General features: G+C 37.3%; 1 protein-coding gene across 2 annotated transcripts in view; it reads right to left on the reverse strand.

Annotated features, from left to right (window-relative positions):
• Positions 1-895: 895 nt before the first annotated feature.
• The window catches only part of LOC129775607 (corticotropin-releasing factor-binding protein), a 56101-nt gene continuing 44078 nt past the window's right edge, over positions 896-12918 (reverse strand). For both annotated transcript variants that reach the window (XM_055780565.1, XM_055780555.1), the window contains exons 4-6: positions 1613-2053; positions 1395-1546; positions 896-1328 (exon numbers count right to left, since the gene is read on the reverse strand). In XM_055780565.1, coding sequence (XP_055636540.1) covers positions 1065-1328; positions 1395-1546; positions 1613-2053 — 857 coding nt within the window. In that variant the 3' untranslated portion in view covers positions 896-1064. The remainder of the gene's footprint in view (positions 1329-1394; positions 1547-1612; positions 2054-12918) is intronic.

Genomic DNA, 12918 nt, shown 5'->3' on the forward strand with positions numbered 1-12918 from the left:
TACGACACTGGTGGATGCCAGATCGAGAGAGCCAGCGTTGTAAAGGACCTTGGAGTTCATCTCGATTCACAGCTCACATTCAGAGATCATTACTCTAACATAATTAATAAGGCGAACAGGAACTTAGGTTTCATAATGAGAGCTACAAACAACTTTCGGGATCCTTACTGTCTCCGATCTCTTTACTACGCCCTTGTTCGATCTGTCCTGGAGACGGCTTCAGTGGTATGGAGTCCATATGCGGACGTGTGGATAAAAAGAATTGAAGCTGTTCAATCTCGATTCATTAAATTTGCATTGAGATTTCTACCATGGACTAACTCGGCTGACCTACCACCGTATAAGGACCGTTGCCGTCTGCTTGGGATAGAAACTCTGCATCAAAGACGTAGCTCGGCAAAAGCTTTATTTGTCGCCAAAGTACTACTGGGACATACGGACTCCTCCCACATTCTCGAACAGTTTAATTTAAACGCACCGACTGTGGTCCTACGATCAAGGGAATTTCTGCGACTAGAATTCAGACGAACCGAGTACGGAAGAAATGAACCGATTGTATCGATGTGTCGTGAATTTAATTATGTGTTTCATTTGTTTGATTTCTGTTGTTCCGTGGATGAATTTAAGTACCGTTTGAAACGTTTCAACTTGACAACTTGATGTTTTATGTTTTCGACTATTTATTTACATTTAATTATAATTTCATATTCATGTAGACTGTAAGTCAGATGGATCAAATAAAAAATAATAATAAATAATAATAATAATAATAAATAAATATGTCTACGATGTCGCATGTGTGCTTCTTCTGTGTATAGCGAGCTGCATTTGTTCATTCATTACACATGAGATGAATGTAGAAACAATGATTCCCCACAGAATGTAAAGAATGGAGCTTTTTGGATCAAGCCTCTGAATTGCCACCCGGTGAAGCAAGAATGTATTGAGAGACGTTTATTTCTAAACTAGCAGATACAATATTTTACATTTGGTTTTTGATTTGCATATTATTTTGAGCAGCTGAGCAGGTTCAATTTCCTCATCAGTGCACGTGCTGTTACTGTTTACTTCTTTTTCCTTCTCATGTCACAGAGAACCGTTGCCATCGGAATGTCATTCTCATCCGCAACGCGTACCGTTATCATTGCCTGGTTGACGTATCGACCGCTGGAAATCAATCGTGCCGTGGTGGTACCGCACATGATGGTCTGCTCGGGACCAAGTTCCAAACTTTTGCCACAAACCGAGCTTGATTTGTCCATGTCGGCAGAATCGAGCCCGGAGGATCCTCCAATATCCAGTCTGTCTACAACATCTGGTCGATCGCACTGAAATAAGAAAAAATCTTGTTTAGAAGAATCCCTGAACCATATTTATAATCATCGTTAGCTTACATCATAATTCACACCGTCCTTAAGTCCTCCAACGTCTATGCCAACGATTGACACGACGGCCGGGAAGACCGCCGTCAACGTGCAGTTCCGATGCATGCCATGATTATTCAGCGTGTAGAATGGAGCAACGCCTTCAGCCATGATGTTACATGCTGTGAAAACGGGAAAACAGCGTTGAACAAAACCACAACCTAAAATACTTTATAGTTTCTCCTTACGATCTGGGTTGTGAAGATATCGTACCGACACTACGAACGAACCACTGATTGGTATCCGATACTGTACCAGCGCGGCATTTTGGCTCGAACGGAACGCTTTCCGAACCGGTTTGAAGGGGTACATCTTCGGGTCGTTGCAGAACTCCTCGGTTCGTTGGTCCAAACTTTTGGCGTGATCATGCTCGGTTGGAAAATACATCCCATTCAGCTCCCATCCGTCAACGAAAGACATCAGCCCACCCGTTTCACAGTTCACATCCATATATTTGACGGAAACCTCAACGATTTTGTCCGGATCGGTGACGAAATACAGTCCACATACCTCCATCGATGGCGCCACACTCATCACATCGATCAGCCGGCCATGCTTGGGGGTTGAAACAATCGGGGCTGTCTTCTTGAAGTAAAACTCCCCCTCCTCGGATGTCACGTGCATACAATCTGGAATCGAAACGAAATTTACAGTTGTGAGTGTGGGTGTGTGCTGCTCGGCTGGTCCTCGTTAAATTGCAATTATCTCATCGTAGGTTGTCTGTCAGTGCCACTCCGCCGACGGGAAGTGACGTAGCAGCCCCCCGCCCCCGCTTCTTCTGTAGGAGCATTGTACCCCCACCCTTAGTGACGAGTCAATTCAAATTTGTATGGATCACAATTTACAACTGTAACAAACATCAGCCAACGCAAACGAAATTACAACAATGAAGCACTTCGCGAAGAGAAACTCATACCTACATTTAATCACTGTTTCTATTAAATGTGTTGAAGTTGACACGAAGTGCAATCAACGGTGATGTAACGTACAATAGCTTCCAATCGTACAAAGCAAGGAGTCTTGTTGAATCGAGACTTACGAATAATAAAACGTCTCATATCATTTGTTGAATAGATACTTCAAAGTTGATAATATCAATTGATGACAAGCTTCAATAGATGGATTTCAATGGAATTTGGATGTGGCTTGTAAAGAGTGATGAATGTGAATAAGACCGTTTCAGACATGTTATATGTATAAAGTGCTAGTAATCTTTCACGTACCGTCGATGGGGGTGAAGATGGGTTATGGGGGTGAAATTGGGTCAAAAATGGAGAAAGTTACTATTAGTAATACCTTGACAAATATTGCGAATATTTATGAAAGCTGTGAACCGTTTAATAGGAGACATATTTTCACAACTTCCAATGCATAATACTCAACTGTAGTACAAATAGTTATTATCCATGCCAAACCGATATAGTTATTGTCAGATTTTCATGAAAATTGGTGCAAGTATAATATTTTTCGAAAAGAGACTAGCTAATTGGATTTAATTTGATATGTCGATCAACTGAATCGTAGTTCAGTAGTTCAAAAGTTATGAGTTTTTAAAAAAAGTAGTTTTTGGAAAAAATAAGAAAAAAAATTATTTTTCGGACCACCCTACAATGGAAATGGTTACCTATTTAATTTGATATGTAGGTCATAGGTAAATGGTAGGTAAATGAATTTAAAAAAGTCGTTTTCGGAAAAAAAATGTTTTGGGCAACCATAAAATGGGAATGGTCACCCTTATGATAAAAAAATACGGGTCTAATGTTTTACGATAAAAAACAAAACTACCGCTTTTCACGAAAATCTGAGAACCACGATATCGGTTTGACATGGAGTGGCTGTATATAAACATTCCAATCGCACTCCTAGGTGGATTGACATTATTAACGTAACTCAAAAATCATTCAAGACACTTACATGTTGTTCAATTATCTTGAAATTATTGAGAAATTGATTTCTAAACACAATTCTTAATAAAAAGGAATATACACTACTTTGACCCATCGTAACCCCCTCTAAGGGGTGAGATTGGATCAACCTTCATTTTATCGTAGTTCAGTGAAAAAGTAATATTATTCAACAATTCCTTGAAAACTTACGAGTGTTCATCATTAGAGAACATTTCTAGGTAATTAGAAAAGTGTTTTACTCTATTTTACGATATTTATTCAACCAAAAAGTTCGAAAACTTCCTTTTTTGACCCATTTTCACCCCCATCGACGGTATCCTAATTTTAGCCCAATACTTCTATCATCTCAAAATATGCTTTTTATTTATTTATTTTTTTTTATCGGTTTGGCATGGGATGACTGTATGAATAAAAATGATTTAATGTTAAATGAATATTTATCTGTTTGCTGTCTTTTGGATTGCAGAAAAACGTTTATAAAATCAATGAGAAAGTTGGAAAACCAAATTTGAAATACAATGCCCCTATCGATTTTGGGGGCTTGTAAGACCGATTTCATTGGTCTTTCGATGTTCGGTCCAAATCACACCGCCGTGTATGACATCTTTTCTAAGATACGCATAAATTTTCAATTAAAAGAACAATTCAACGCATTTTTCACCGATCGGTAATTGAACTCGATTTAAGTTGGAATCACCACTTTACTAGATTCTCGAGATCGTTTTCGGGTTGAGCTAGTGCGAGTAGTGGTGAGTCCAGACTAGAATTACCGAATGTACCGTTTTGAACGGGGCAGTACCGTTTTTTGGACCATTTTGGATTGTCCCGTTTTTTTCATCAATTTGTACCATATTTAAAGTATAAAGAAACAATGTTTGTGCTAATGCCTTATTGTACTACGATTTATTTGGAATCCCATGTCATAAATTGCTTCTCATCAGAGATTGGTTAGTGACATTTCGAACATTTATTCGCCTTGTTGAAAGAGGTGATGTATCTGTTATTAAAATTGCTGCTAATTTGAATGATTTTATGAGAATTCCTCAGCATAAAAGGGAAGAAATATTCTTGACTAGTGTGGTGTAAAATTTTCTTAAAAAATATTGAGGGTTGTATCCATGAAAAGACCGCGTTGTTGACGCAGGACTATGGAATCATTTTTTTTTCAATTCGCTTGTTTACCACTTCGACTGGATGGGGATAGAAAAGCCGGTGCCATGCCGCCTTGAGATTTATTTTTCAATCACTCTGACAGTATGGTCGAGTGAACATCAGGGTTTCGTCATACCTGTCTTATATGAAAACAATCAGTGATTGCCAATCCAAGCAGCTTCAGTCAAAACTGAGATAAGCCCCGATCAGAACCAGTGGCCGATTCTTAAAACAATGAAAACGGGTTTAAACTTTGTGATTGCTACAGAATGCACAATTCTGCTGGCACAATTGAATGCCATAGGAGTTGAAGAACACCTGGAAATGTGGAACGAGTAATAGTTTCAATTGAGCAGTCATTGAGATGGACTGTGCACAAATATGTTGTTGTTACGCTTTGAGTTCCATCTTTATAAAATCATATTAACTCAAGAATTAAATGGACGTAATCATGTCAATGGCAAAACGCTTTGTGAAGAAATGCTCCAGACCACTTCACACATAAATAAATTATGATGAAGATCGCTTCAACCTGAGGTGGTTTTAAACAAGCAAAACTTTTTATATTGGGTTGCTGCTTATCCAAGGGAACCCAATGTGTAGTACATTTACACATTATACATTTACGCATCTGAGACTGATTGAGCGCGTGGAACGATTTCGCTTTTTAAGTTTGGATCGGGCAAAAGCGTTGTGTGTGACATTAGAATTTGGTGAGACCGCTGACCGCTCGCTAGCTGGAGCGAGACTGAGTATTAGAAACCGCGAATTATTTATTTATACCCAATAAGTTATAAACGGATGGGCTTAATATTCAATATCTCCTCTCTCCTCAGTAAGGGCAGAAATCGTAATGTATAACATATCGAACAATGCTAAGAGAGTATCCAGTTCGATTTGTTAGCAGCAAAAAAAAGTTATTAACTTTGAAACTATTTCATAAAAACGTGACATTTTTGTGATTTGGTACCCTTACTGGAATAAGTAATTGAATCGTATGTTTGAGAAACCCCATCAGTCCACTTGACGCAAATGCGAGAAAACGACTGAAAATTGTTTTTCTCAATTTTTTTACCTGGCCCTCCTGTTTGTTGGTATCAGGTTTGGTAATTACACCCAAAATATAATATGTGAAACCACTTTTCCAGCAATATAAAACTTTAAGCTTGAAATATAATGCTTTAAAGTAATTCAATTCCATTTTATGTACTTTAAATGTTCATAATGTTCATACCAAGTAATGATGGGGCTGTTTATAAGTGATAGTCAGCAGTGAAGGAGGGAACCCCTCGTTGGATTAGTATTGTTTGTTTTACTCTTAATGCATAAGGCATATAAAAATACGCTAGATAGAAGGAAGATAGAAGATATTTTAAAATACTTTTTGCGTTACCTAATATATGAAAAGTACTTAATAAGTACTATGGGGCTTTGCCAGCCACTCAGTTTAGTTTTCTTTGTGCTTTACAACCATGGACCTGTGGGGTTTCTCAAACAAACGAAAATTTGCGACTTCAATTTAAGGAGGTTCGTAGAACTAACTTTTTATGAAATTTTGATAGTCGATGTAGATACCTTTGAGGACTCAAAATCTGCCAAAAAGTCAATTTTAATAAAAATGGTGTTTATGGGGTTTCTCGAACAAACGATTCAATTGTTGGTTCTGACACAGTCTAATCACCACTAATGTGCTTGGTCGTTGTAGGTTTAAAGCTTAGATTCCATTCCTAAATGGTCAGAGATTCAAAGAAGCATTAGTTAAAAAAAACTGTTCATATACAGTGACGAACAAAACATTAAGACCACTGTTCAAGCAAATAGAAGGTGACAAAACTTTGAGAAAAAATAATCTAATTCAGTGCTCCAATCCATTTATAATAATTTATTTGCATTGTTCGAATAAATTTATCACAGCTGCAATTCAAACAATAGTCATTCATTGAAAAATGTGTTTTAAGCATACTTAACAACTAAAATGACGCGACAAAATGCGGAACGAGGAACTGTTTCTGCTGTTTCGAGTGTTGTTTCTACCGATTTTTGAAGAAAAGTGATTGTTTCTTTGTGGTATTTTGTGTTTTTCGGATCCAGGTAAGTATTTATCATGTAAATAAGAAGTATGTAAGGTTTTAATTCTCGAATTCTAGTTGTCCAAGACAGGCAGCAGCCAACGCGAAATCGCAGAGTACTTTGGACGATACACCCTTCGTGTTTAATACCCTCCAAGACCAATGAAAATGACCGCGAAGAATGACCATGCCATGAAGCGGGCCTCCGAGAAAGATCCCTTCAAGGCCTCGGAAAAGATCCAGGATGAACTGGGAATCGGGAAGGTAAACCTCATCGACTCGGACGGAAAAACATTGGTCCGCTGTCCAACAGGCTGCGCTTACATGCCACAGTATATCACGAAGACATTCAAGCATGGAGGATGGACGTTATGGTTTGGGGGTACTTTTCCTGGTGCTGTGTTGGCCCCCTATACTGAGTGGATAAGATCATGGATCAGTACCTCTACGTCCAAATCCTAAGGGATGCTATGCTGCCACACACCGAGTGGGAGATGCCCCTGAAATGGCAGTTCATGTAGGATAACGATCCAAAGCACACCCCCAAGACCGTCAGAAGATGGTTCCAGCATAACAAAGTCGACGTCATGGAATGGTCCGTGCAGTCACCGGATCTGAACCTCATAGAGAACCTATGGGAGATCGTGAGACGGTCGGTGTACACGGATAAATCGAAGAATAAGTAACAACTGTGGGATAGGATACCACAGAAGAAAAATCGATTTGCATTCACTAAAAACAAACTAAACAAACTAAAAACATCCTAAATCGGACAAACAACATTATTTACCTTATGTTATGACAAATAATGTTTTCAAACGAATACATTAACGAATTACCATAACGAAAATTTCTTCAATGTAAGACTTTAACTTTTAACTTTGCTAGGTTATCTTCAGTGACGAAAAAAATGTTGGATGGTCCTGAAAATTCACATTCCAGCAAGATAATGTCGTTACTCATACCAGCAAAAAAATTAAGCAATGGATTAAGGACCAAAACCTTGACTTATTGGACTGGTCGGCTCGCTCTCCATATTTGGGGGATCCTAGTACGCAGAATCTGTGACCGGAATAAATCGTCGCAGCAAACAACTGCAACAGAGACAGCCGCTTAGAAAAAAAAATATTGTGGCGCGGGATAAAAACATCATGTACAAGTTAAGGAAACATCTGTGTAACTGGCTGTTAACAAATAATGAGAACATTAGAAGATGCATGCTCTCAACGCATTCATGACAAGGATCATGAGATAGGCCAAAGATTGCAGATAGCCAACAACAATCTAAGCAGCAGCGATAAGGATACCAACGACGCAGGCAGAAATGAGGAATCCTAAACAAATAGCGATGAGAACACAAGCGACGTAGGAAAGCGAAATCATAAGTGATGAACAACGCGGGAGACGGAGATAAACACGTTGGCGTGGCAAAAGATACAAAAGCTTCTTGTTTGTAAAAACTCTATAAATAAATTAGTCTTAGTCCTAATGTCGTAGAGTAGAGTACTCTTTAAATCCGAAAGCCCAGATCGGGTCTTTAACTGGCGCAGTCGTTAGTTCCGGCCGCGAAACGGTTATGTGTTTTTAAGTGTTTTTTTTATTAATCGGGGGAATACCGATTGAGCTATATGGACTGTTTTAAGTTTTTTTTAATCGGGAGAATACCGATTAAATTATATGGACTGATAAAACTGTGGTGCGTGTTAGACGTTAAACGTGTTAAACGAGTGTCGTATTAAAACTAGTGAGGAAAACACATCTTTCGCCTTCGCCGGAGGGAACCATACGTGAGTAATATCTCAATAATATTTTTACTAAGACGAATAAAAAAAGTGCTCCAATTTAACGCATTTATTTCGTATTCAGTTTTAAAGTTTTATGCTTTTTTTTATACAAATAGAACTAGCTTAATAAACGGATGATTACTCGCAAAATGGCGGAATCAATCCAAAAACAAATAAAGGAAATAATCCTTTTGCTTGAAAACAGCATATGCATCATCAGAGACAAAATTATAGATAAAACTAATGACGCTCTTGTAAATAGTCATACAAAATTAGACTGGTCGGCAATTAAATCTGCTTTGCAAGATTCTTTTGGTGACAAAAGAGATCTTTCCACACTTTGTTCAAGTATACCTTACTTGAAACAAGGATCAAAAGATTTAAAATCATATTATGAGGAGTGCCGAGGCTTATTAGCTGATATAAGGGCAAAAATTTTGTTGAACGAAGAGACAAAAGTATGCGCTGAGGTTCTTACCAAAACATACGATTGCATGATTACAAATGCTTTCCTAGATGGCTTACATGCGAACTTATCGTCATTAACTCGTATTTACAAACCAGATAGTCTTTTGAAAGCCTATCAAAATGCTCTAGATCAACACAGCGCTTTAGAAAGACGGCGCGGCAAATTCTCTCAAAGATTAACCAATATTGTGGAAAACGATACTATGCGAACATCACAATCACATTTTCAAAAGCGTCTCACAAATTCAGTCAGAACAAATTACAAACCAATTTCACGTTCATTTAATGAATCCAATCAACCAAACCCTTTGAGGTTCTTCAATAAAAAACCCCGCCCTAAAACAAATTATGAACAGCATTCCAAATATTATGTTCAATCAACTAATACCGTGCCTAACGATAGCAATCTATTTCATGATGAAAACCAAGTCAAAAGTAACCACGAATATATTTCATCTGGCCTCAAACATAACTATCATTTTTCAGAGCAAAATCGAAATTAGGATAATAGGATATGAATCATTAAGATCACTAGGTGCTATAATCAATATCACATCCAATAAGCTATTGATAGGGAATTTAAGAATTCCTATGATGAAGAAAAATATCGGCTGTGCCGAAATAAATTTCCAAATCGATAACGTCAATATGAGAATGACAAATGGAACTGAAAACCGTTATATTGACCAGAATGAAACAATTGTAGTAACCGATGGTTTATCGGAAAGTCTAACAGATGTACAAATCAAACTAGATAGAGGAATAATAGAAAATTATGAAACTTGTTTGAAAAGGCTTCATTTTCCTAGCAAAAAATCCAACATTCGAATACATTCATATCTTTGTGTACCACTCGAAGCAAACATGAAATAAATAAAATTATCGAGAGGTTTCGCACAGCGTGCAACAGAATTTTTCTTTCTAGTAGGCACAAGTTTGGAAATTTGACACCTAAGGAAATGTTTCTAATATCATGTTCACAATTTAATAACACGTTACTCTCTTCCACAGATTTGGTATGTCTAGAGGCGTCATATGGCATTGAAGACGTTGGAGAAAGTCCTTCATGCTTGTCGAACTCACTCAAATATCGATACAACAATAACTTGTTCGAAGATATGGTAAAAAAAGTTCACCACAACAAACAGCGTCAAAACATGAATATCACTATAAAAGTGTTTCTCAACCACAATCTAGTTGAAAGCATTTGCTTGAAGGAACAGAATTGACCAACATAAGGACTTCAAAAACTATGAACCCACATTTTATGCAATAAAAATCACACCAAACGGACTAAAGACCCAAAGATTTATGAAAATTTTACCGAAATGATTGAATCAATTGAATTTAACTACAAAAATATTCACAACTCATTTGTCGGCTTGATGCCAAACCATAGAAGTAGAAGAGTGCTATTATACTTTATAGTATCAGGCAATAAAGAAATATCAGGAAATCTAGACAACAATCATCTTACAGCAATAATAAAACTTACAGCAATAATAAAATTCTAACAATTCTAAATGCCCGCCACCATCGCCATCATCAACAAAACCGGACGTATTTTCCCAGTAAGGAGTATCGCCGCATATCCGATAAGAACCGTCTTGAAGATTTCACCAAGAACGAGTGTTCCCCTAACTCATCAACTAGAGCCGATGATTGTACCGCTCAGGACAACTCTACACGAGCTGATGATTGTACCGGACAGTGACCATTCTGCCATGGATTTATATTGAGTCCGCCTTGAACTTGTTTGTATTAAAGAGGCATAACACTTCGCAGTTAAATAACAATGATGAAAACGCAGTCAAAACCTTACTGAAACGGAACGGAGAAGGGAGAAGTTAAGGAAACATCTGTGCAACTGGCTGTTAAGGATACCAACGACGCAGGCAGAAATGAAGAATCCTAAACAAATAGCGATGAGAACACAAGCGACGTAGGAAAGCGAAATCATAAGTGATGAACAACGCGGGAGACGGAGATAAACACGTTGGCGTGGCAAAACATACAAAAGCTTCTTATTTGTAAAAACTCTGTAAATAAATTAGTCTTAGTCCTAATGTCGTAGAGTAGAGTACTCTTTAAGTCCGAAAGCCCAGATCGGGTCTTTAACTTATATAAAAACCTCTCCAGCTGTATGGCAAATATTGTATAGGATAAAAAATGAGAATTTTTGGTGTTTTTTTTTGACCCCCTATGTGGTTTAACATAGGATCTATAGTGAAAAACGTACTTTTTCGTTTATTTCAAGCCATCCTCAAAAATTTCGTGATAAAAATTTGAACAAAATACTGAATGTGCTTCTCACTACGGTGTGTCAAGAAAAATTATCAAAAAAAATTTCATCAAAAATGGAAGTTCTGAAAAAAATATTGAAATTTTGAAAAATTTGAAAAAATCACCCATACAGCTGGTGAAATCATTGTATAGCGTACTAAATAAAACATGTTGGCAGTAGTTATTTTTCTATTTGATACACCGTAGGATCTATACTGAAAAATCGTTTTTTTCACGCCATTCTCAATAGCTTTGTGACAGAAATTTGAAAAAAAAATACTGAGGGTACATATTACAATGGTGTATCGATCAATATTTTCAAACATTTTTATTCATCAAAAAATCAAATACTAAAAAAATTAAAAGAAAATTATTTGATTTTTAAATTAAATTAATTTTTTTATTTTGAGATTCAGTACTTCTCTAGTTTGTATTCAAATTTATTCCTACGTCTATTTTAGATATATGTGATTTTTTACAGAATTTTAAGAGTGGTTTTCGCGGTACAAAAAAAAATTAAATATATTTTCAGGCATTTCAAAATTTTGAAAAAAAAATATTACCTTGGAGGCCAGTTTTGCTCTAATTTTTATTTAAATGCATTCGTATGTGTTGCTTTTTCCACATGTAGCGTGGAAAATTTCTCGAATTCTCGAAAAGTACTAATATTCATACTAATATTTAATAAAATTAGTACTAATATTTAATTAAATTTCGTTTTTCATATGTCTAATTTTTGTCGGTACAGTAGAACCCCGATTATCCGCGGAATAATCTGGCTAGCTCACCGCGAATGACGAAAATCGCGGATAATGCAATGAAGGACTAAAAATAAGTTTCAAACACGAAAAGGAGGTACAGTAGAACCTCCATTATCCGCGAACGGATGATCCGCGGTGCGGTTTATCCGCGAAAGCGAGTTCCATAGTAATTCTATGAACTTACCCTAAATTTGATAATGAGTGGTAGGTTTTTGTTCTTCTGTTTTGGTCATGACTTTCACATTATTTGACTACTGGTATGCATGACCTTACAGATGGATAGTTCAATGATTCCTGTATTGATAAAACATTGTTTTCATACTGAAATATCTGTTTTTTTTTGTGTGTGCACCTCATTTTTAGTCACTTGTTGTGTTATCCGCGATTTTCGTGATCCGCGGTGAGCTAGCTCGACTATTCCGCGGATAATCGGGGTTCCACTGTATTTCAGTATGAAAACCAGGTTTTATCAATACAGACATCAATAAACTATCCATCTAGAAGTGCGTATACACCGATAGTCAGATAATGTGAAAGCCATGGCCAAAACAAAAGTACATGAGGCTATCACTCCCAAACAAATTCCGGGAAGGTTTATGGAACTCGCTATCGCGGATAAACGAGGTTCCACTGTATATTTAGAGCCAGGGCCCGAAATCTTCGACGGTGAAAAATGAAGACCGACTCCACTCCCAGTAGCTCCGCTTCGACTAGAGCTGCTTCGGCTGTCACCGCCAACAAAAAAATGACTTGACTAGAAAATGAATTGACCAGCGTTGACTAGCGAGGATGACTGAACTAGTCCAGTCAGTGGTTATTTTAACTGACTCGACTAATGAATACAAATCTGCCTCTTCATTCAACTGACTTCAATCCACATTCCCATTTCCCCCTGACACTAATTTTGTACCCCCGTATGCAATCTTACTGTACGTCCATATAAAGAGGAACGAAAACTTGATTCCTGATGCAAAAAAGTAGTTACCCCATCAATGGACGGTTTATTGTCTACCCATCGTGAACTCAAACCAACGAACATCGGGACATTTATCAAGTATGTTGTAAAGGTC

The sequence above is a fragment of the Toxorhynchites rutilus genome, chromosome 1 (assembly GCF_029784135.1).
Source record: "Toxorhynchites rutilus septentrionalis strain SRP chromosome 1, ASM2978413v1, whole genome shotgun sequence".
NCBI lineage: Eukaryota > Metazoa > Arthropoda > Insecta > Diptera > Culicidae > Toxorhynchites > Toxorhynchites rutilus.